Source organism: Enhydra lutris, unplaced genomic scaffold, assembly GCF_002288905.1.
Source record: "Enhydra lutris kenyoni isolate GAN:26980312 unplaced genomic scaffold, ASM228890v2 scaffoldscaffold7, whole genome shotgun sequence".
NCBI classification, from domain to species: Eukaryota; Metazoa; Chordata; class Mammalia; order Carnivora; family Mustelidae; genus Enhydra; species Enhydra lutris.
In genome coordinates, this window is record NW_019154091.1 from 46,448,570 (window position 1) to 46,472,461 (window position 23,892).

At 35.4% G+C, this 23,892-nt stretch overlaps 1 protein-coding gene across 3 annotated transcripts in view; it reads left to right on the plus strand.

The window, feature by feature from the left end:
* The window catches only part of LOC111142204 (solute carrier organic anion transporter family member 1C1), a 56,668-nt gene extending 33,414 nt beyond the window's left edge, over nucleotides 1-23,254 (plus strand). For 2 of the 3 annotated variants that reach the window (XM_022495228.1, XM_022495230.1), the window contains 6 exons: nucleotides 7,303-7,498; nucleotides 11,874-12,039; nucleotides 14,731-14,915; nucleotides 17,588-17,652; nucleotides 21,340-21,457; nucleotides 23,032-23,254. In XM_022495228.1, coding sequence (XP_022350936.1) covers nucleotides 7,303-7,498; nucleotides 11,874-12,039; nucleotides 14,731-14,915; nucleotides 17,588-17,652; nucleotides 21,340-21,457; nucleotides 23,032-23,254 — 953 coding nt within the window. Of the gene's footprint in view, nucleotides 1-7,302; nucleotides 7,499-11,873; nucleotides 12,040-14,730; nucleotides 14,916-17,587; nucleotides 17,653-21,339; nucleotides 21,563-23,031 lie in introns of all 3 variants that reach the window. The other variant, XM_022495229.1, reaches the window with a different exon arrangement.
* Nucleotides 23,255-23,892: the final 638 nt, after the last annotated feature.

Sequence of the window (23,892 nt, forward strand, 5' to 3'; positions counted from 1 at the left end):
TAGATTTTATTCCTTTGGACAAATTCCTTAGTAGTAGGAAACTCCAATGATTTAAAAACATTTCTTCTTCATAAAATGTTTTTAAAATTTTCTATGTATCTATCTCTGAAAGAGGCCTCTGCGTTTATTTCAGAATATGTAATTATCCTGTAACAGTCCTGGGTAATGGGCACTTAACAGATGTTAATTTAATTGACTATTCAGACTACTCTTCTAAATTATAAATATTAAAGCTATACCACTCAACTTTTGCTTTCAACATTGATTGGTTCAAATTAAGTTAATTGTGTGATTTAATGGTGGAGCTGAAAAAACATTTTAGGTTTTATTCCCCCCAAAACCCCATCGTGCCAGTTGGTACTTTATACTGACTTTAACAAGAATAGAAGAGAAATAAAAGCTTAGGAGACATTTTTAAAATTTTATTTCAAAATCTCCTTTGTGTTTATTGAGCCATAACTTACAAGCGCTAGTTAACTCTGCAGCCCCTAAATGTGTAGCTCGGCTGGATAAATGTTTACATCAAAACCTGTGTAGTGACTGTCAGCTAGAACGTGGAGCTCATTTCAGAATCACAGAGGGCTCTCTCAAACCTCGTCCTACTCCATATGCTTTCCCAGAGCTAATAATTACCCTGAACCCTGCCTGAACCCTGTCATCATAGATGGTTTTTGAACTTAGACAAATGGGATCGTATGTTGCGTATGCTGTGTAGTCTTTTGTGTCTAGGTGATTTCAGTCAAAGTGAAATCTATGAGACTCATTCATGTTGTGTATAACAGTTTGATCTTTTTCATTGCTGTGTCATATCCTATCATATGAATATACCACAGTTTGTTCATTTTATTGTTGGTGGGTATTTGGGTTGTTTTCTGGTGTTCACTAGTATCAATAACACTGCCTGATCATTCTATATGTATTTTAGTGGGTGTATACACAATGTTTTTCTTGACTGTAACTTGGAGCAGAATTGCTGGTCATGGAAAGTATATATGTTTAGACCCATTAAATATAACCAAAACATTTACAGTAGGGTTGTGTAAATTTATACTCACACTAGAAGTATAAAAACGTTCCAGTTTCTCTGTATCCCTGTCATACTCACTATTGTCAGTGTTTTTCATTGTCACCATTCTTACGGGGTGTGGAGATATCCTATTATAATTTATTTGCATGTAACTGGTAACTGATGATGTTGAGCACTTTTTTGCAGGCTTGTTAGTCGTTTCAACATTCTCTTTTTGTGGATTATGTTCAAATTGTTTGCCTGTTTCTCTTGAGCTGTCTGTCTCTTACTGATTTGTACGGATAGGTACTTTTTCTTGATACAAGTTCTTTACTGAATATACGTATTATAACTATTTTCTCACAGACTTCAGTTCTTTTTACTCTCCTAGTGGTGAGCTTCATATTTTTTTATTAACATATAATGTATTATTAGCTCCAGGGGTACAGGTCTGTGAATCACCAGGTTTACACACTTCACATCACTCACCATAGCACGTGCCCTCCCCAATGTCCATAAGCCAACCACCCTCTCCCTAACCCCCTACACCTGGCAGCCCATTTCATATTTTTAAACAAGTCCATTTTCCAGTCTTTTTCTTCTCATTACTGCTATTTTAAGCCTGTTTCAAGAAATTCTCAAACCTGAAGGCTGTGAAAATGTTTTCCTAATATTTCTACTAGTAGCCTAATTGTTTTAACTTTCACATTTAGGTTATAATACATTTCAGATAGTGGATTGTTTTCAAAGATTTTATTTATTTATTTGAGAGAGAGAGAACACAAGTAGGGGGACAGGCAGAGGGAGAGGGAGAAGCAGATTCCCTGCTGAGCAGGGAGCCAGATGTGGGGTTTTATCCCAACACCCTTGGTTCATTACCCCAGTGGAAGGCAGATGCTTAACTGATTGAGCTACCCAGGCGCTGCTGGTTATAATACATTTCAATTTTTTTAATATAATGTGAAAAAGGTCAAGTTTCTTTTATCAAAATGAAAAAGCCATCTTTTCCCTATGAATTGCAATGAAGTGACACATCTTTAAGTGTATGTTCATTTCTTATTATTCAACATGTGCATAACACTTAGAGTTTGAGGGCATTTGATTTTGGTGTCACTAGAATGATAAATACATTTTTTATTTCAAATTGAAAACATTTATTTCATAAAGGAAAATTAAGAGCATTGTTTGGGAAAAGATATTTATAATAGAAAATGAGATTGTATGTAATCTTATTTTTTTATTGGGTAGATAATAAATGAAATACTTTTGCTATAAAATTATTCTTAAGAAAAATTAGCACAGATGAAAGAACTTAAAATTCTGAGAGATTCAATGGTCTACCTAATTGCATACATACATTATAATGTAGCCAGGAATAAAATTATTTCCCCTGAGTTATATTTCTTCTCTGGACATAATCAGTTTTGGAAAACTGACAAGAAGAATCTAATAATTGTTTTTTAAGTTGTGGACAGTTGATTTCTTTCAACCATAATCCTCTGTACACTCATATGGTCCCTGAGATCCAAGCTCATCATCAGAATTTTTTAACTCATCTATCAAAGTTTACCTAAGGTTCTGATTCTTCATAGTTTCCATCATGTCATGTCTATGGATTATTCAAGTACTTTATGAGAGATAAGTAATAGTGTCTAATGATTTCAATCTTTATAGCTAGGATTCTTCTCTGAATGTATCTGGGTTTCACATTAAGTATGGAAAAAAAGCAGAGTAAGGGTAAGTGGGAAAATGAGTCAACATCCATAATACTTATTTTGATTATCTTTAGAATGGCGAAAATAGATGCATCATTAGGTTAAAATAGAGATTAAATAAAACCTAGAAAATGCATTGTAAATGTCTATCGCTATCATTCAGTAAATACTGTTCTCTCACTTCTTTCTCTTCTTCTATCATTTTTCTCTCTCTTTCCTCCTTCATTTTTTTGGGGGGGGTGTGCTGGGGGAAATTATAAAGGATGATCCTTTCTGTGATGAAATAAGGGAGAAGCACAAAGAAAGCACGTTTCCTCTCTGCTCTCAGAGAAGGCATTTGACCTGACATGGCAGAAAGAATAAACAGAAATTTTCCTAGTTTTCAAAGGCCAGTTGATACATTGTTGATTTATTTTTGCTGTATGTGTTTTGCTATGTTGGCCGTATTTCTAAAGTTTAGATTAATATTTTCTCATGTTAACTACTTATTAAAATATTTTAATTATTAAAATATAATTTTGCCAAGAAAATTAATGAAAAATAAGCAACAAAAATGTTTCAAATTCAGGGACTAGGAGGCATATGGCAAAATGATCTTGCTTTTTCAAGTGTGTGGGGTTTTTCTTCCCCCATTGCAGTTTCCACTGGAAGAAGTTTAGATAGCTTAATTTTTCTCCTTTTTTCAAAGCTTCTCCTATCACTGTTAAGTTACATGAGAATGATCTTAAGTTTTGTTTTCCTTCTTAATACACAGATTGCAATTTTTTAGCCATTTTTCTTAATTTCTTGGAGTTTTTTTTTTATTAAATAAAACAATACCTAGTGGACATGATACATTGACATTGATTCTCATTGACAGCAGTGATCCATTCTCCATTCTTGGAGATGATACACAGACAAATAAGGGAAAGTTATGATAATTATTTCGGGAAAGTTGCTTATAATAGAAAACATTAATTTTTTGTGGCTAAGCTAGCATTAGCAAATTAAATGTGTGTTATGATATGTTCTAAAATTAGGTCAAGTTATATTAAAAATCTGAGAAATAATGGAAAACAATCTTAGTTTGTGAGAAAAAAATACTCTTATTATACCCAAGAAAGATGGCTAATTTTACTTCTTTGTCTATACCAAATTGGCTACATGAGTGTGAAAAGTCCCATATATTTAAATCTTCTAACAGTATAACATTGTGAAGGTCCATTATATATTACAGAATTTTACTTTGCTGGGAGAAAAGCTCTAAAACATCCCAAAGTACTATTATTACTATAAACTATTACCATTTTATTTTAGTGGCTAAGGCTATTGTACATTTGTATGGGAATCAGAGTTCCCAAATTATATTGTAACTGTGCTGTCAATCTTAAAATATTTATATTTAATATATATAAATATTTATATTTAATAACTCCTGTTTTGAACAGTAACAAAGAATAAGGTCTTCAGCTTGAATGAGTATATGGAAGTAACAACAACATATTCATTCTTAAATTTCTCTTAGCTTTCCTGTTATTTGAGTAAATATATTAAATTCAAAAGACATACATAAATTAAATTGAAACAAATTGTGGATGCTGTTGTAAATTACAACTGGTATTTCCATTTGGAGTATTTAAATGGTAAACATTTTAAGATCAGCACATTTTATGGTGTGAGTGAAAAGAAGTGTGTAATGAAGAAATCAGTGAAATTTCTACTTCATCAGCTGACTTAAAATACTTTAGACTAAAGAGGAGAAGCTTTGGGAGGCAAGCAGCACATCTCATCTGATGTTTAGGAAATCTGCTATCAACTCAACTTGGCCCAGCATAGATAGCTTACAGATCCTAGAGAATTTGAAAGGGGGAATCAAGTTGACAGTATATTTGAAATGTACTGCTACTGTTTTTACAGAATCATTTTATAATTCATTTGTCTTGAAATAGGAAAGTAAAATATCCAAGAGAACTGTTGTATGTGGATAAACTAAAGTTTAGCCATTTGGCACATTTTTATGGAAAACTACAAGGAGCTCAGGATATGATGGTGAGCACAGTTTTTGTCTTGAAGGTGCTATGGGAAGGTGAGGGGTGTAAACCAGATAAGCTAGCCAGTAATTGTGACAAGGACCAAGACTGATGCCTATGGGACCCTGTACAAGGGTCAGAGGCAGAGGGAGGAAAGGGGCTTCTGATGACCCACCTTGTGCACCCTGATATCAGAGATGTCTCTGGAGGCACCATATGGCTGGTGGAGGCTGTGAGAAGTCTCTAGGAGTAGTCTAGAGAACTCTGGGAGAACAAACCCTATCTTGGAGTCAGAAGAAAATCCTCTAGGAAGAGGTATCAATACCTCTTAAATTAAAAGCAAAAGAATAAGGGGGTGTTAAAACATGAAATGTGGACACTAGGGTGGTGTACTGAAAGGATGTTGATCAGATGAAGCAAATATCTTGCCTAGAAAGGACTGGAGGCAAGAGAGTGCATGAAACTTTCTGGAATTTTAGGAGAACACAGGCTCTAAGAGGAGATCAGTCAGGAGAGGATATTCCTGATTTTTAACATTCTGTACTGAGGGAGCAATGCCCTTAGAATCACCCCATTTTGATTCTCAAGGTCTTCTAGGCCAGATCAGGGTGGGGAAGAGTTAGGGAAACCCATACAGCATGAACCTACACAAAGTATCAAAGGGTATCCTTTGTGATCCTTTGTGCTATGACTCCTTATGTCCCAAGTTTGGATTGATATTTTACAAAATAAATGAAATTCTAAGCACACTCTCTCAAGGTTTCAATTTAGAGGCTAGTTTTCAGAAGATGTGTTTTTTATAAATTGCTTTTGGGAGATAGAATTGAAAGAGAGAATAGGACTCTGCCCTTTTTGTGTAAGTCTTGGGTCTGTGAGAGGGGGATTTGAAGTCAAGTACTGTGAATATGTGTATGTAAAAATAGGGTCTTAAATGGCACACATCAACTCCATGGCAATGCTTAATTCTTGAGAAGGAAGATGGAATCTGGAACAGAGAAGGAATCTGTTTTATATATCTCCATATTTAAAAATCAGAAAAATTGGGAGAATATATTAGCATTTATTAACTTGGGTCATGAGAAACCAAGTTTGTTATATTATTTTCCATTATATCCTCTCTTTGGAAAAATAAATAATAAGCAGTTTCCTTTTAGTTGACCTTTGGCTCTTAAGGGGCCCAGGATACATTTATCTCTACCACTTGCTATAGCCACAAACCTCAGCTTAGCTGGGAAAGAAAAAAATAGCATCTCTTTTTTTTTTTTTTTTTCAACAGTTTTGTGATCTTGCCTCCTTCAAGATGGGATGATCTCTAATGTGATCATTTTAATTTTAACATTTACCAATTTAAAATCTAAACAAGAAGTCAGCAAAGAGCCTGTTTTCCCACCTTTTCTAACACAGAAATGTTCCACTCCACCCACCCATCCCAATATTTTCATCTTTGTGACTCTAATAGATTGAAATGCAAGTAACAACTTAATTGAATGATATTTATGTGCCATATATTGTGCTAGGAACTTTTCATGTTAACACCTCAGTACTGTTTTTGCTCCATATTATAGGTAAGGTGACAGGTTTATAGAAGTTCAGAGAAATCACCTGCCATTGCAAAGCCATGAAGGTATGGGGCTGAGAGCCAAACCAGGCAGTTAGGTCCCCAGAGTCCAAGCTCTCAACCACTTTGTTGGATCTCTTCTTAGTGCTGTTTTAAAATCGCATTTATTTTATTACTAGTGAGATTGCACATCTGTTTATCAAGAATCCTGAGTCCCAAACTGTCTGGAGGAGAGATGGTATAATGTAGTGACTAAAAACAAGAGATTTGACATCAGACTCTGTATTGTCGAATCTTGTTTTAACACTTACTAATCATGACCATGAATAAATTACTGTCAGAAGTGAAAATAACAATACGGCTATCTACTAGGGTTGTGGTAAAGAATAAATGTGAGAGATACATCAAATGCTTACCCAAGTGGCTGGTACATTATAAGCAAATAGTAAATATAAATGTCATCAACTAATACATTGTTTTGTTGTTGCGGTTGTTAGGGTAGATACCAAACTAAACAACTAGAGTCTAAATAAAATAAATTTGGTTTGGGCCAGAAAAAAAGAACCAAAACTGTGTTTTTGTTCCCTGAATTCCATGTACCTATTATTCTCTTATGCACAAACTTAACGTTAATTTTCACCTAGTTGCCCCTTGATTGTACCTGTTAATCCTGGGATTAGACCAGAAAGACATTGACTCATTGATTAATTCAGTGTTTATTGATTTTAAACTCTGTGCTGGATATTGTGTTAGGCAGGCTTCTGAGACTCTCAGTTGTGCTATCCTTAATCTATAACCTAGACACTCACAAAATCTCTTGATATGTCAGTGAATAATAGTAAATGAATATTTCTATAACTTAAAATGACCAACCAGTCTAATAAATTGTCAGGAATTATTATATAGCTTTATATAATCTCTCAGAAAGTTTATGTCGGCACACTCAAATTTCTTTTAGAGATTCACAAAATTATATATATATATTTTTTGTTTGTTTGTTTGTTTGTTCTTCAGGACTCATCAACATACCTGCAGTGGCCCTTGGAATATTCTCTGGGGGGATAGTTATGAAAAAGTTCAGGATCAGTGTGTATGGAGCTGCAAAACTCTACTTGGGATCGTCTGTTCTTGGGTACCTCCTATTCCTTTCCCTGTTTGCACTGGGCTGTGAAAATTCTGATGTGGCAGGAATAACTGTCTCCTACCAAGGGTAGGTTCACTTATTAAGTAATCTGAGGAGATTGGCTTGTTTAATCAAATTAATTATAGATAGAGCTTCAAAATAAGATAATTTTATTGTAAACATCATAAATATGAGAAAGGATTATAGTTTTATCATGGAATAGCTGATGGTACGTTGACATGGGAGCTGTTATTGTCACCAAAATTTGTCATCTCCTTTGAATTTGGTTGTCTACGAGAAATTATTAAAAATATTAAATCTACATCTTCCTGTATAGGGCAACCTGACAATGGAAAACACAGACCTTGAATCTCACCTCTGTTCATCATTAGTGAAGTGACATTGCATAGGTCATTTAATCTAATCAAACCTCAAATTTTCCATTATAGTTTTTAAATTTTTTTTAAAAGATTTTATTTATTTATTTGACAGAGAGAGAGAGAGCTCACAAGTAGGCAGAGAGGCAGGCAGAAAGAGAGGAAGGGAAGCAGGCTCCCTGCTGAGCAAAGAGCCCAATGCAACGCTTCATCCCAGGACTCTGAGATCATGACCTGAGCTGAAGACAGAAGCTTTAACTGACTGAGCTACCCAGGCACCCCAAATTTTTCTATTTTAAAAAAAAGAATACTAACTACCTTATAAAATTTTATAAGATTTAAGCAAGATAATATACGTGGAAATGATTAGTACTTGCCTGGCACAGAAGAGATGTGCCATTTGTAAATAATTGTATTTTTTTTCTTTGAACACTTGGATAACTGAAAAGGTCTCCGTGCTACTTTTTGTAGTCTCTGTTGTACTCAAATCATGTGAAGTTTCAGAAGAGAATGCTATTTCTCATCCTGGTGAACCACACAACAGCTCTGTTTAGCTCTTAGCAATTGGTCAAGAGAATATTTATTGATGTTTTCAGACCTGTGCCATCTCGTATGGGAGGGATGACTACTTTTCTTAGTTTCCAGGGTCTGTCAATCTTAATACGAAGCTGCATCCTGAAGGAACTACCCTGTCTTTTCCTTTGAAGAGTCCTTGCCATCACTCTACCTCTGAACATGAGTTCCCAGACACAGCTGTCTTCATTCTTCCACCCAACTATATATTATCTGTTTAAATTAAACATTGAGCCACTACTGTATGCCAGGCCTACCACCCTGACTGCACTACCTCACTGCCCAAACTCTGCCTGTGCCTCAAAGGCCAGTGCTCCTGATCTAATGATGTGTATTCTGTTAGTTCAGCTGCTGCCTATTTACTGCTTGCTCTCCAGGCTTCTTCCTGTGCTTCCTTCCATGCTTACCTGTCTGTCTTGTCTCCATAGTCCAATCTCCATCACCCTCATTAATCTGGTTTCTCCTGCTCTTAAGTGAATATTAGTTATACTTTTCACCATCTAAAAAGTCCAAGAAAACTAGTGACTGTGAAGTTTATATACTGTTGCTTCTGGGAGTTACCAGAGTGATTTTAGACTTAACTGAGTGTAGTAGCATTGCCTTGCTAACAGTCAGCAATATAGAATAAGGACGTTAGCTGTAAACAGGAATTGCAAGAAGATTCTGGAGAGAGTAGAAGCCCTACGCTCTTCAACTGTCCCTATGATCCTGATGGTAGATGGACAGTGGTAAACTTCTTAGTATTTTGCAATTTACAAAACACCATGACTTTCATTATCTCACTTATATCCTCAAAGCATCTTTATGAGGTAACTTTTGTTACCCTCATTTAAAAGAAACTGAATTTAGAAAGGTCAATTATCTCTTCAAAGTATAATATTCGTTGTACAACATCATGGCATTTCTAAGCCAAAAGTAAGCACATAAACAGGCAACAGTGGCAAAGTTTTGAGGTTCACGTTTTAAAAGTATACTCACACAATAAATGATTAGATATTTTTAAACAAATAAAAGATAGCGTATTCATTGCATGAGTACTAGCCCTAGAAGTACTAGCTCTTGAAGCAGTTGCCTTAAAAGACTACAATTGCATTACAATAATGTTATCATTGTCTAAAACATTCTCAAACTTCTCTTTTGAAATTGCTTTCCAGTGCTCGCTTCGACAGCACATATACTAAAATTGCCTTCCATGTTTTTCAGAATATTCCCAACAATGGCAAAGATTTAACCTTTAAGAGTAGCTTTGCTATTGGAAGCAACCAAAGAAATGGCAACATCCCTGGAAAAAGCTCTTGCATCCCAACATGATTCTTTTGAAAGCAAATCCCATTTGAGTATAAACATTCTGATATATTTGATAAAAGTTATCTTAAAATTTTAAATAATTCTGTCAACACATCCTTTGTAAAACATGCATGCAATTAATTTCTGCTTCAAGATAGTCATAGATGATAAATTTAACTTACTTTTAGTAATAGAAAATAATTGGCTTTATAGAATACAACATGCTCCCCAGGGATTATCCTGAGTTGTTTTGTTCCACAAGGCTGTTTTGATTCTGGACATTCAACAGGAACCCTGTAGACAGCTTTAGATATGGTAATGGAAGAAACCTTTCTTCTGCAATAATGAGAGTAAGTTTGATGTGAGACAAGAATTTAGAATCCAAAGGCCTGGAAGAATTCTCATTTTGAAGTTTGTCTCTAATAAACATTGTGAATTTGAGCCGGTAATTTGCCCACTTTGGACATGACTTTCCTGATCTGCCAAATGAGAAGTTGGCCTAGATCTCCCCCAAAATTCTTTCCGCACAACCTTCTGAGATCTCAGTCCTACACTACCCATAGTGGCCTGATTCTAGGCTTTCAAAGGCACTTATTTATACTTTCAGATACTACCAAATAGTTTCAGTTAATTTACCAAATACTGTCTTATGGAAGAGAACAGGATGAAATATTCCTATATGACTTCCCAGAAGGCCTAGTTATACCCTTTTATTCTGTCTGGAGACATCTCAGGGGCTGTTTTTTGTTGTTGTTGTTGTTGTTTTGTTTTTGTTTTTTATGTTTGCAGTAACCAAATGCATGGCAGTTCTACTAGATGGAATAGTCTATCAATTAAGAAATTATAATTGCAGTCATTATGGGGTTTACCTCTTAGAAGGAGGGGCCAAAATGACATTTATTTTCCTCCAAAATAGAATAGCATTTTACTTTGATTGACTTACCAGAAATCTTATTCTTAACCTAGTCTGTTCCAGATTGTTCTTGCTGCTGGAGATACAGGAGTGAATAAAAGAAATCGTTCTGCCCTCACTGAGTGTACATGACAGTGCCCTTGGGGGTTTTGTTGTTGTTTTGGTTTTAAGGCCCTCAAACACTTTTGTTTAAAAAAAAATGAGAGGAGGAGAATAAACAAATAAATAAATTCAAAATAATGGAAAAAAAAAAAAAGAATGATGGAGTGCTAACGGATGAAAAATAAGTTGCAAGTAGAAGAGAAATATCACTGCACAAGTATCCCCTAGAAGAATACAGGAATATGAACAGAACAAGGAGAATAAAAGAAGAAAAATGAGGTCATTCAGTTGAGGAGAAGAAATAGAGGTGAAAGAGGAGGAATTCTGGGAGAGGTAAGGGGAGAAGGTGAGACAGAATGACAGGGAGAGAAAAGAGAGAAGATATCAAAATTATGTAAAGTTAACTGTTAGAACCAAAAGATAGCTCCTTAAGGGCAAATATTGTCTCATTCGTATTTGTAACTATCCTCTCTCCTCCCAAAGCTAGCACTTAGAAGGCTTCCACAAAATTTTGAACACATGAACAAATGAATGGGTAAGTGATTGAAAGAGCATGTGCAAGAGAATCAGAAAGAATGACATGAGATATGGAAGAGCTACGTAGAGTGGGAGATTATGAGGGAGAGAAAAGTTAGATGAACTGCCAATGCTTTTTTTAGTAAGACACTCACATAGGATGTGTAGTTCTTCCAAACTGAAGTCTGTTGACAAAATGCTGACTGCTTGACTGTTTTTTTCTTTTACTGCACCATCAGCAATGCCCATTTTATTGATGCTGGGACAGTTGTGAAGGAAATTGACAGAAAAGCACACACGCGCATGCACACACTGCCTGCAATGTATTTAAGAAACGTCATTAGTTGCTCTAGAAGTTTACTCTATCTTTCTGCTTTGTTAGCCGTTTTCCTCCATCTTTGCACAGAAATACATTAGAAGATGCTAGAGAACGTCGATTTTAATAGAAACCATAAACCAGGAACTGGATATTATGTGAATGTGTAAACCTCTAAAGATAACTTTCAAGAGAAAGCTTTTTAATAGTAGACTCACATTTAATAATCAGAAACCAGCATTCCTGATGACCATTGTGTTTTCAAAAGGCAAGCTCCATTGGCTGTGCCACTTATATACTCAAGAACACTGATTTTTGAAGATTTTAGGGTGCTGCCTGCTAAGAGGTAATATTTTATACTGTTACATTTCTTTTCAGAACCAAACCTGTCTCTTATCATGAACGAGCTCTCTTTTCAGATTGCAACTCAAGATGCAAATGTTCAGAGACAAAATGGGAACCTGTGTGTGGTGAAAATGGAATCACATATGCATCGGCATGTCTTGCTGGTTGTCAAACCTCCACCAGGAGTGGAAAAACTCTTGTAAGAAATCCCTAATGTGTGTGCCTGTGGTGCCTTCTACATAAACCACACAGCTCTGTGGTAGCTCAGGGACCAACCCAGAAGCAGACCACACTGGTCGCTGCTCTGGATCTTGCTCTACCCTTGTTCTTTTACGTGGAGAGCTAGTGGACTAGACTTGTTGAAAGAACGAGGGTAAGAATTAGAATCATGAAACATGCTAGAAGAGCCTCACGTGATGTAGTTCTCTCATTTTGCTTGTGAGGAATATTAGCCTCAACTGAGAAAATCTTAGTGATAAGATCTGCATTGGGATCCAATTCTTCTGGCCTCAAGGCCAGTGGTAGTTGGTGGTTTTAGGGACAGGACAAATAGAGGCCAGTGTTAGAAAGTCTAGCCTGAGAGGTCTAAACCCAGGGATCACAAACTTGATTTTGAGGAGACTGATAGCACCAGACATTCTGCCTGGGAAATCAAGCCCATGTGTGAAAAGAGTAGATGGTGGAATGAAGGAGCTCTGTAGGGTAGATTATGGAGATGAGGCTGGAAATAAAGGTAAGAAATCAGTTGTGAAGGATATTATGTACTTTAATCATTAAAAGACTCATTTCTGTAGTCACACCTTTACATTTCTGTTGCATACATAGACTCTCTCTTGTACTCTCTGTTTATATGGCTAGCAGTCAGACTGCTGTCTGTTTGTGGTGATGAAATCTGCCTGTATTTGACAGTCCTGGGGGGCTGAAAATTAACCCACACATCTATTTACATATACTTATCAACTAGATAAGAATGCTTAGGCAAAGACTTATGTTGATGTAGAGTAACATGTTAGTTTTCTCTGTTTATTGTTACTTTGACTTTTTATTCGGAGTAGGAAGGGTTAGCCTCCAGCAACCATGAACGGGACTACCTACCCAAATGAAACTGAGTTTTGCCCTCCATTCCCCTTTCCCTCTCCTCTCCTCCTCCCCATTTCCCTCTTCCCTCCTTCCTTTCCTCTCTCCCTTTCCTTTCCTCCCTCCCTCCCTACCTCTTTTTTCTCCCTGCCTCTTTTCTCCCTTCCGTCCTTCCTTCCTTCCTTTTTTTCTTCTCTTCTCTTTTAATTTCTTTTCTTTCCTCTTCTTTTTCTTTCTTTTCTTTTCCTTTCTCTCTTTCTCCCTCTTTCTTTCTTTTCCCCTTCCCTCCCTTTCCCTTCCCTTCCCTTCCCTTCCCTTCCCTTTCCTTCCTCCCCCCACCCCTCCCCTTCTCTTTCCCTTCCTTTCCTCTTCCTTTCCCTTCCTCCTGCTCCTTTCTTTTCTTCCAGCCTCTACTCTTTTCTCCAAACTGCTTGAAAGTTTTCCTTACCTAGAACTTCCACTTATTGAAAGCATTCATGCCAGGAACTAAGAGAGGTGCTTAAAAAAAATGGGATTTAAATATCATGATCTTCGAGTAATTAGGTATTACTTATCTTATTTTTCTCATGTGAGAACTGAGGCACTGAGGTGCCTAAACTCATGTATCTAGTAAGAGGCAAGGTCAAGGTTCAAAAGTGTTTACCTGACAGTTAAAAAAAACAACCAACAACATTTCTACTCTTCCTTGGAAAGGAAATGCCAGCTTTATTTCACTGTTTAACTAAAAATTCACAAACTCTTTTGTGAAATTTATAAAAATAATGAGGGATTATCAAAGTTGCCTCTCCAAGATTTAGTTGAGGTTTATTAGTCAGGATTTTTCCCCCAGTTACCATTAAAAAGTCACATCCTCAATTTATGCCCATTTATTTAACAGATTTTTTTGTTGAATGCATAAAAAGAGGAACCTTTTTAGGCTTTATATATGTGATGATGAGAAAGTAGACGGTTTCTGCTAGAGGTTTCATTCTAGTGGAATATATAGTTTAAAAACAAATGAATATATAGTATTCTAATGAGTAATGATAAGATGAGTTGGGATAAAGGATGGAGAGATGGGGGTATTTTTTTTGAAAGGGTAGTCATGGAAGCCCTCTTTAATGAACTAAGCAGAGACCTGGGGTACGTGCACCAGCCTTCCTACTATCTAGGAGAGCTACCCAGCAGAGAGAACAGCGAGGCTGTGAGGCATGGGTAAACTCACCATGTTCAAAGATTGGCAAGGGCGCAGTGGAAACCCATGTGTGCCGCTGAAGCAGAGGGAGAAAGGGAAGATCACTGAGCTGTGAGATCAGAGGGGAATCCAGGAGCTCCATTAGAGTATGTATGCATCTGTGAGGATTTTGGATTTTATACAACCATAAGAAGAAGCTACTGGAAGGCTGAGAATAGTGACTGCCATTTTTAAAGGCTCACTTTGGTTACTGTGTGGGTAACAAACGATAGCTGGATAAGAGCGGAAATAAGTTGAGCATAAAGAGATCACTACAATAACCAAGGCAAGGAATAATAGTGGCTTAGACTTGGAAATGGCAGAGAAGAAGATGAAGTATGTTTGGACGCACCAGGATTTACTGAGAGATTGTTTGGTAGGGTCAGTAGTTTGAACAGCTGCTGTTTGGATGAAAAAAACATGATCTCTATAGATTTCACTTTGCTCACTATACTTAACACAGAGAAATAAAAGAATATTTACCTTATTGTTTATATAATGCATGCATACTATATTGTGAAGTCTATTTAAAAATATATATTTTTTCAATTTTACTTAAATGTTACCTCAATAATTGGACTTTGTTCTGTTGTATTACAGATATTTTATAACTGCACCTGTGTGGGGATTGCAGCCTCAAAGTCAGGAAATTCCTCAGGCATGGTGGGCAGGTGTCAAAAAGATAATGGATGTCCCAAAATGTTTCTGTATTTCCTTGTCATTTCAGTCATCACGTCCTATACTTTATCTCTAGGTGGCATACCTGGATACATACTGCTTCTGAGGTGAACACTGATTCTCCCTGACCCAGTTTTAATAAAAGATGTACTACAATAGTTTGGAATATTGATTTCAAATTCTGTTCCATAGAATTGTGATTCCTTATTGCTCTCTCAGGGGTCTTGACCCATATCCTTATTCTAGTTTTAGACTCTTCCCATTTTGGGTTTTTATGCAAAAATATGGTTGAAAAGAAGTTTTTCTAGTTAAAAATTTTTTGCAAATCATTGGTCTAGAGAGCCTACACCATTGTAGTACCTACATCACTATAGCCACTCAAAAAATACACTATGCTATTTCTAGATAATATAATAATTATCATATTATTATTACCAATAATAATATGCTATTTCTGGATAATATTATCCAGTGTAGACTAAATGTGTTTTTTATTATTTTTTTAAGATATTAATTTTAAGTAATCTCTACACCCAACATGGGATTCAAACTTACAACCCAGAGATCACGTGTCACATGCTCTACCAACTGAGCTAGCCAGGTGCCCCTAGGTTGTGTTTTAGATTAAGCATGGTTTCACCAAATTATGGATGATAAAATTTTAAGATAGTTTTAAAGATTCATCTAATATCACAATGTTTCACATTTATTATTTTAATATATAGGTTATTTTTCTTGTTCTGACTAGAATTATCTATATATATGGGTGTGGGGGGTATTCATGACTTTGAATCAATTGCATTCTCTAATCTATGAATATATGTTAATGATTCCAAGTGTGTTTGCTTAAAAACTCTAAAAGAATTTTTAAAACTGTGTACCCCTTTTGCATATTGTTAAGTGAACATCTAAAAATTTAAGTTTAATAGTAAGTAAACATTGATTTCCAGTATATTATAAATATTTACATTTAAAAATATAATAATTTTAAATGTAGATCACTCTTAAATGTAATCAGTGAGAATCTAGAAAACAGATTAGGTAACCAATATTACCTAATTTAAAATTACACACAAAAAAATCTTTTACAGTGAATATGTTACATTTTCTTCTTGTGCTTATATCTTAATTCAACTTTCCTATAGGCTTCTCTTCTATTGTAATATAATTTATGTTTGAACATTACTTATTGACTCTCCTATCATAGATCTCTATAAAAAAGTATATAAATTCAAACTTTAAAATAGTAGTTTTATAACTATATATATATAGTTATAACTATGTATAGCTATATATAAGTATATTCAAATGGTATTGGATAATTGTCAGTGATAAAATTTTGTCAGTGATAAAATTTCCTTCCTAATGAGGGGCGCCTGGGTGGCTCAGTGGGTTGAGCCTCTGCCTTCGGCTCGGATCATGATCTCAGGGTCCTGGGATCAAGCCCCACATCGGGTTCTCTGCTTGGGAGAGAGGGGGAGCCTGCTTCCTCCTCTCCTTCTGCCTGCTTCTCTGTCTGCTTATGGTCTCTCTCTCTCTCTCTGCAAATAAATAATAAATAAAATCTTTTTAAAAAATTGTCTTCCTAATGGAACTAGCCATGCAAATATTACTATTATACAATTGATAAAATAATCTAAAAATATTACAAATTTTGGTAAAGTTATTAAGCATAAAAAGTCAAGTTTTATCAGAAACCCATCTTTTATTAAATGATTAGTTGATTTTTAACTTAATGTACATATTGAAGGATGAATATAACATTATTCTACAATGAAACTCATCAAAAGTATATATCTATGATTTCCTACAATATATTAAGGAAATTGATCAGGAAAGATAAACAGAAAACAGGACCTAACATCCACAAATACGTTTTTCGCAAAAGGGCTTAAGGAAAACATGCAATACTGTGTTTTCAAATGGGAGCATGATATGGAGAGCATTGCACCAGAGTTCTCAAACCAGAATTGTTCTTCATGGGTGGCTGTTTCTTCTAGAACTTAAACTGGGTCAAGTGCTTAATCAGGCTCCTAACGAAGAGTTATCTTCACCACCAGCCCTTCCACGCTGTGTTTTGATGGCAGAAGGAGATGTCTCTGGACTAAAGGAGAAAAGTTGTGATTTTTACCTCCTTTAAAGTAGAGATTAAGTGATATTATACATACAAAGAAATTGGTACCATGCTTAACACTCAATAGTTATTATAATATCATCATGATTATTCTCATTAAAATTGACAGGCCAATTAGTTAAAGCTATACAGTCATATTAAGGATGCTCTTGTTATTTAGGTATTCTTACACTTGGCTGCAAGATTCAGGTCACCACTATTTAACAGAAACACTTAGCATGCCACAGCAATGGTGATTGTGTCAACTTGGATCAATACAGTCCTGTGCTTTTACAGCAAGAGCCACAAAAATTAGTTATAGGTTATTGATCCCTTGTTGCCTCAAATTTCTTAGAATTTTTTGTCTGTAAGTCTTTGTTGTTTTGCTGATTAAACTGACAATTTTACTTTATCCAATACCATTTGAATATATCATGGAGAGGGGATTTACATTTTGGAAATAGTAACTGTAAACTCTCTGATGTATTGTATCTAGTAGCACATGGAGTTACATAGTTTGCCCACCCTATGCTAGGACACTATGGGTTCTCCATAAATGCTACTTGAATTCTAACATTATTTCATTTATGTTAAGCAGATTATCACTAACATTACTATTTGCTTTAATGGGCTACATTTTCTTTATAGTGCTTTTGTTGTTTTTAGGTGCATTAAGCCACAACTTAAGTCTTTTGCCCTGGGTATCTACACCTTAGCAATAAGAGTTCTTGGTAAGTATAATGTATGTTTTAATTATGGTAGCCATGTCAAATGTGTTTTGAATACTTTTCTAAGTATTTTTTACAGAATTGCCATGCATAACTAAATAATATAGGTGGTTAGGTCCCTCTTTCTTTCATTTCTTCCCTTATTTCTTTATTCCTTCCTTCCTTCCGACTCTCAACTTCTCCCTTCCTTTGTTTTAGAAACTGAGAGCCGATGCTCTGCTTGTGGTATAATAAAGTGATGTTGTGAGAATAGTGACTTTTTTTGTTTAACAATCTTGTCTCTTCCAGCATTGGTCTATTGTCAAAAAGTTTATTCTTGTTATGAAAGAGCCCTCTGGGAAGAAAGCAAGAAATGAATCAGTAAGAAAGGCTGAAGCCTTAATATAATTTTTTCAGTTGTTGAAATAGAAAGAATTCTTTTGACCTAGTCTCAATGCTGGGATATATCATTTCGTAGAAAGATCAGCTCTTTCATACAACCAAAACAGTATGGCTTTGAGCTGACAATTTTTAAATGTAATTGGAATGGTTCTTTTATGACTAATAGATTTTTCAGTATGCATTAGTTAAAACCCATACAAAATAGAGTTAATGAATCAGGTAAGTTTTCTGTTTGTGCAGAGTTTATATTCTAAGGGAGAAAGCAAAACAATCACACATGTTCTTCTGTAATTTAACAGAAAAGAACTGCAGGGAGAAAAACAAACTCAGATCTTTAAAAAATCTGAAAATAAATAAATCTCGATATAAAATGGGTATATATGAAGATACGGTATAATCCCAATGAAATTGGGGAAGCAGCAAATAAGGAAGTTTATTCCATTATGGCTGAATCTAATTCTACAACAGAGCTTACCTAGAAAAACATCAGATTTTTGAGCCTGAAGGAAATCTCTGACTAGAATTGGTTTCTATATCTACTCCTTTTGGAGATAAAGATATAACCTACACCGTGAAAAAGATTTCAAGGAAAAGAAATGTTTCACTGGGGCACTGGCTGGTTCTGTCAGTAGAACACATAACTCTTTATCTCAGGGTTGTGAGTTCAAGCCCCATCTTGGGCATGGAGCCTATTTTTAAAATGAAAAAAAAAAGTATTAAAAAAATTCATAAAATGGATTCCATAAAAGTAAAAATATACTTGAAAATGGCAAAAATATCATAAGCAAGTCAAAAGGCAAATGATAAACTTGGAATAATTATTTTTTGCCAATTATGTAATAGACTATTTATAATATCCCTATTACAAAGAGAGCCCCTAAGTATTGAGAACAAAAAGACCAACACCCATATGGAAAAATGGGTAAAAGATATGAATAGCCATCTCATGGAAAAAAAATGTAAATGCCTCTTAATATATGAAAAGATAGTCAAACTCATAATAAAGAGAGCACAAATTAAAATTATACTGAGAGAATGTTTTTTGCTATCAGATTTGCAAACTACCAAATGTTGTTCCCAACGCATGGAAGAATAGATATGCTTACATATTGCTGTTGAAAAAATGGTGCCATTTCCTGATGATTATGTGACAGTAGCGAACAAAAAAACTATGTATAGATTTATCTTTTGATCTAGCAATCCCACTTGTAGAAGTTGATACCAAAAATTTGCTAGCAAAACTATGAAATAAGTAAAATTTTATGGATGTCTAATTATTGTGGCATTATGTATAATAGCAAGACAATAAACAATCTAGTTGTCCATCAATATGACATATTTGAATAAACTATAGTTAACCCACATAATGGAATCCTATGCAGCTGTAAGGATGAATGGGGAAAAAAAATCTCCCTGTAATGTTAACAAATTCATTAGTCATCTCTGGCTGCCATAACAAAATACCACAGACTGAAAGACTTAAACAACAAAATTTATAGTCTCACCATTCTGAAGGCTGGGAAGTCCAAGATCAAGGTACCAACAGGCCTGGTATCTGGCGAGATCCCTGAGACCCTTTTTCCTGGTTTGTAGACTGCTGCCCTCTCACTGTGTCCTTACAAGGATTTCCCCTGTGTACACATGGAGAGAGAGGGAGCTTTGGTATCTTTTACTCCTCTGATTAGGATACCAGTCCTAGCAAATTAAGTCCCTTGGGACTTCACTTAACCTTAATAATCTCCTTAATAACTCTGTGTCCAAATGCAGTCATATTAGGGTTAGGGCTTCAGCATATGAATTTCAGAGGGACACAGCAGTCTATACTACCAAGGGATCTCCAGGCTATACCCTTAGTGAAGTAAAATGTAGAACGATGTTCATACTATGATACATTTGGTGTAAGAAGTATGGAAAGGTAGAATTATTATAAATATATGCAAAGGTATTTGCTAACATTTAAAAAAGAAACAACGGAAGTATAAACTAAAAACATGATGATGATGATAGTAATGGTAGTGGTTGCGGTGGTGGTTACCTATAAGGGAAGGAAGGAAAAAGGTAAGAGAGGACAGACTGGAAAGTAGAGTTTATAAATATAACTCTGGTTTAATTTTTAATTTGAAATCATGCAAAGTTTTTTCAAATCTTGATCTCAGGGCCTGGGATGGAGCCCCATGTGGGACTCTGTGCACAGTAGAGAGTCCGCTGAAGATTCTCTTCCTCTGTCTCTGCCCCTACCCCCTCCCGCACACCCCCCTGCCACTACTCATGGGCCCCCTGCGTGCTCTGTCTCCTCTATCTCTCTTAAATACATAAGTAAATATTTTTTTTTAAAATGAAATTATGCGGGGTGTCTGGGTGGCTCAGTGGGTTAAGCCTCTGACTTTGGCTCAGGTCATGATCTTAGGGTCCTGGGATAGAGCCCCGCATCGGGCTCTCTGCTCAACGGGGAGCCTGCTTCCTCCTCTCTCTCTGCCTACCTCTCTGCTTACTTGTGATCTCTCTCTCTGTGTCTAATAAATAAATAAAATCTTTAAAAAATATACTGGGAGAAGACATTTTAAAAAATGAAATTATGCTAAGTTTTTTTGTAATTGAAAACAACAAAAAGAAACTAAGACTTTTTTGAAACAAACTGAAATTTGTTGTGTATCAAATAAGAGGCATAATCATAAAGAAAAACAGGTTTAAAAGGACAGAATCATTACCAAAGCCACATAACTTCACTACATTTTGTAGTCTTATCTTTAATACTAACATTGGTGTCATTATGTTGAAACTATTATGTATTTTAAAATAAAGCAAATGAGAGATTATGTTAATATCATTAGAAGTGAATATTGTCTGCCCAATAGAAAAGTGATAACGTAGAATAAGTAAAACCCATTCTTAAATAATGGGAAGGTGACCAGGAAAAGTAAGGTAAACAAAGGTTAGATTAGTTAGGGAGATTTGGATGGGTTCCTTCTCCTTTGATTAAAGCCTCTTAGGATTAGGAATCCTCCTCTTCTGGGTACAGAGATGTAGACACCCTTAACAAATGGAGATCTCTGTTATAAATGTTGCTTCCCTTACAAAAAGGAAACTTCTGCTCTGTCTTAGGGGTTTCTGTGCCTTCTGTTGCTCAAAATAACCTTTATGCCAGAGAAATATGAGGTGGTGTATTCTGGTCTTCTACAGGTACCCATTTCCCCCAAAGCAGTTTTTTTCTTTTTAGTTTGAAAGTAAGTGGTTCTGAGACTCATTCATTATAGGGTAATCAAGAGATGGACATATATTTTTAGTAGCAATTGTGTGTTTTTCTCACAGCAGGAATCCCAGCTCCTGTGTATTTTGGAATTTTGATTGACACTTCATGCCTCAAATGGGGATTTAAAAGATGTGGAAGTAGAGGCTCCTGTAGATTATATGATTCAAATGCTTTCAGGTACTGTATTAGACTCGTTCCTGCGTCTCCCCACTACAACATTCCAGGTTTGAACAATGAAATGAGCAATAATCATTCCTTATGGAGTTTCACTGCACAAGGATCATCGAACCAAGAAGCATGTTCTATTTTATAGAATAATTTTATTGCTATTTATTTGGCTAGACCTTTCAGCTTTTCCCCATTCCTAATCTTGACTCCCATTTTAAAAGAGTAATCTTTTTTTAAATAAAGTTTACAAAAGATTCCAGAATATAGTAGAATTTTTGTAAGTTGATGCACACAAGTGGGTAATTCTCTGAAGCTCAGAAGCATTTAAATTTAGGTCACATTTTGGGTTTAATTCTATTCTTTTTCAAACCAAGCCAAACTGTCCCATTTACGTCAGATATAATCCCCCTGGGCAAGAGTTGGATTTGGCTCTAAATCTGTCCAGCTTTTATTGCCAAACTGATGTTCAATTATTCCAGTACTTGAGATGCATAAAAGTAAAAGGTTTTTTCTGTGTGTATGAGTGTGCATGGGGTTGAGGGGCATGGGTTTTTCACTGTGGTATCATTCAGTTCAGTTCATCAAACTTTAGTCCCCTTATTGCTAAAAGCAATGCTTCAGTGGCTTAAAAGCAGGAAGGATTTTTTTTTTTTTTTTTAGATTTACAAATCTGAGCATTTTCAGGAGGCATAAGCTTGGTACTAAACTGTATAAGTTGGAAGTTGGATGTGAATTGAGCCAAGCATCTCAAATAAGTTTGTTTGATTAATAGGCTTTGATGTTATGTGAGAAATTTATTTTGGTCTTTGAAAGGGAGTTGACCTTTGAGTAGAATTTGTGCTTTGCTCACATTTGCTAAGGTGGCATTTCCTTTAATGTAAAGACAATGTATTTCAATCAGAGACTGATTATGTGTACAAGGTGACCAGAAGAAATCATTCAACCTGCCCTTCCATACCTTCCTGTTTTATGACAGAATGAAGAACTAAAGGCTTCTTACTGAAGAAGGTGATTTAAACCTTTGGTTAATTCTTAAGTCATTCTGCTCTACTAAGAGCTCTGATTCTCCCTTGACATTTCTTTTTGTGGCTTTTTTTTTTTTTTTTTTTTTTTTTGTAGAAGTGCATCTGGGCAGGTTTCAAGGGTAGGGTAACCACATAATTTATCATTCAACCTGGACACTTTTGAGAGTGAAAGGGGGCACTATTAAAAAGTACACTGGGACAACACCAGCATAAGCTAGGACTGTTCTGGGCAAATAGACATATGGTCACCTGGTCTAAGGGAATAATTTACAGAGAGGATGGACCTGATTATGTAATTAGTAGTAACTAAAAATTATGGCACCACTAAGAAGTCGCTTTATATTAGCATACTGCCTTCAATAGTCTGCCAGATGTTCATAGAAAGGTCTTTTGTAGCCACTGAATTTGCATTCTTAAGAAAAAACATCCTCGTGACAGTTTCATTGATAGATTGGTTTTCTTGGTATTGCTATCTACTGAATGATACTGTTACCTTCCTTGCCCATTTTAAAGTTGGATAGTTGCAATAATTATGACTGAGTTTCTCTCTTCTTTTAGACATATATATCTGGGACTTACTGTGATGCTGGGTACAGTGTCCATTTTCCTAAGTATTGCAGTACTTTTCACTTTAAAGAAAAATTGTGTTTCAAAACATAGAAGCTTCAGAACCAAGACAGAAGGAACAATGGTGTCTACAAGAATCAGGAAGGAAAATTGTACTACAAGTGATCATTTACTACAACCCAGCTGCTGGCCAGGCAAGGAAACACAGCTTTAAAAAATGATGACTTGAAGCCATGTTTTCTAATTTCTGGAAATTTTGCAAACAAATAGATTTTAATCAAAGGGGTTTTTAATGTGTCATTTTTTTTCTCCTTTCAAAATATGTCTTTGACTCTAAGTATGAGATAATGTACCTAATAACAAATAAAATTAAACATATTATAGAAAATACAGATAATAAAGCTAATCCAAACCTTTTATTTCTTCCTTATATTATTTATAAATTCCACATATTATTTACTCATTCTGCTTAATTTTGCCTTGCGCTCGTTATCTATTAGCTGTATTGCTAGAACAATTGTCCTGATAGTCTAATGGCTATGCATAGAGTAATTTTTAAACTGAAATACTTGTCAAGGGGAAGAGAGTCCTGTTAAAAAATTAAATTATATCTTGGCCTCCTTCAAATATGACCTTAATGAAGATGTTGGACTAGAGCCAGAATATGTAGAGAAAGATTTCATTTTAAGCTCTTCCTTTCTTTTGGACTTTAGTAATTGGCACAGAAATATATAGTGGCAAATGATCTTGGAGGATTAAAATTTTGGATTATTAGCTCTTCTGCCATCCATTATATGTGCATTGTGTGTGACACCTGAAGTGACCATAATGATAAAGTATAAAATTATTATT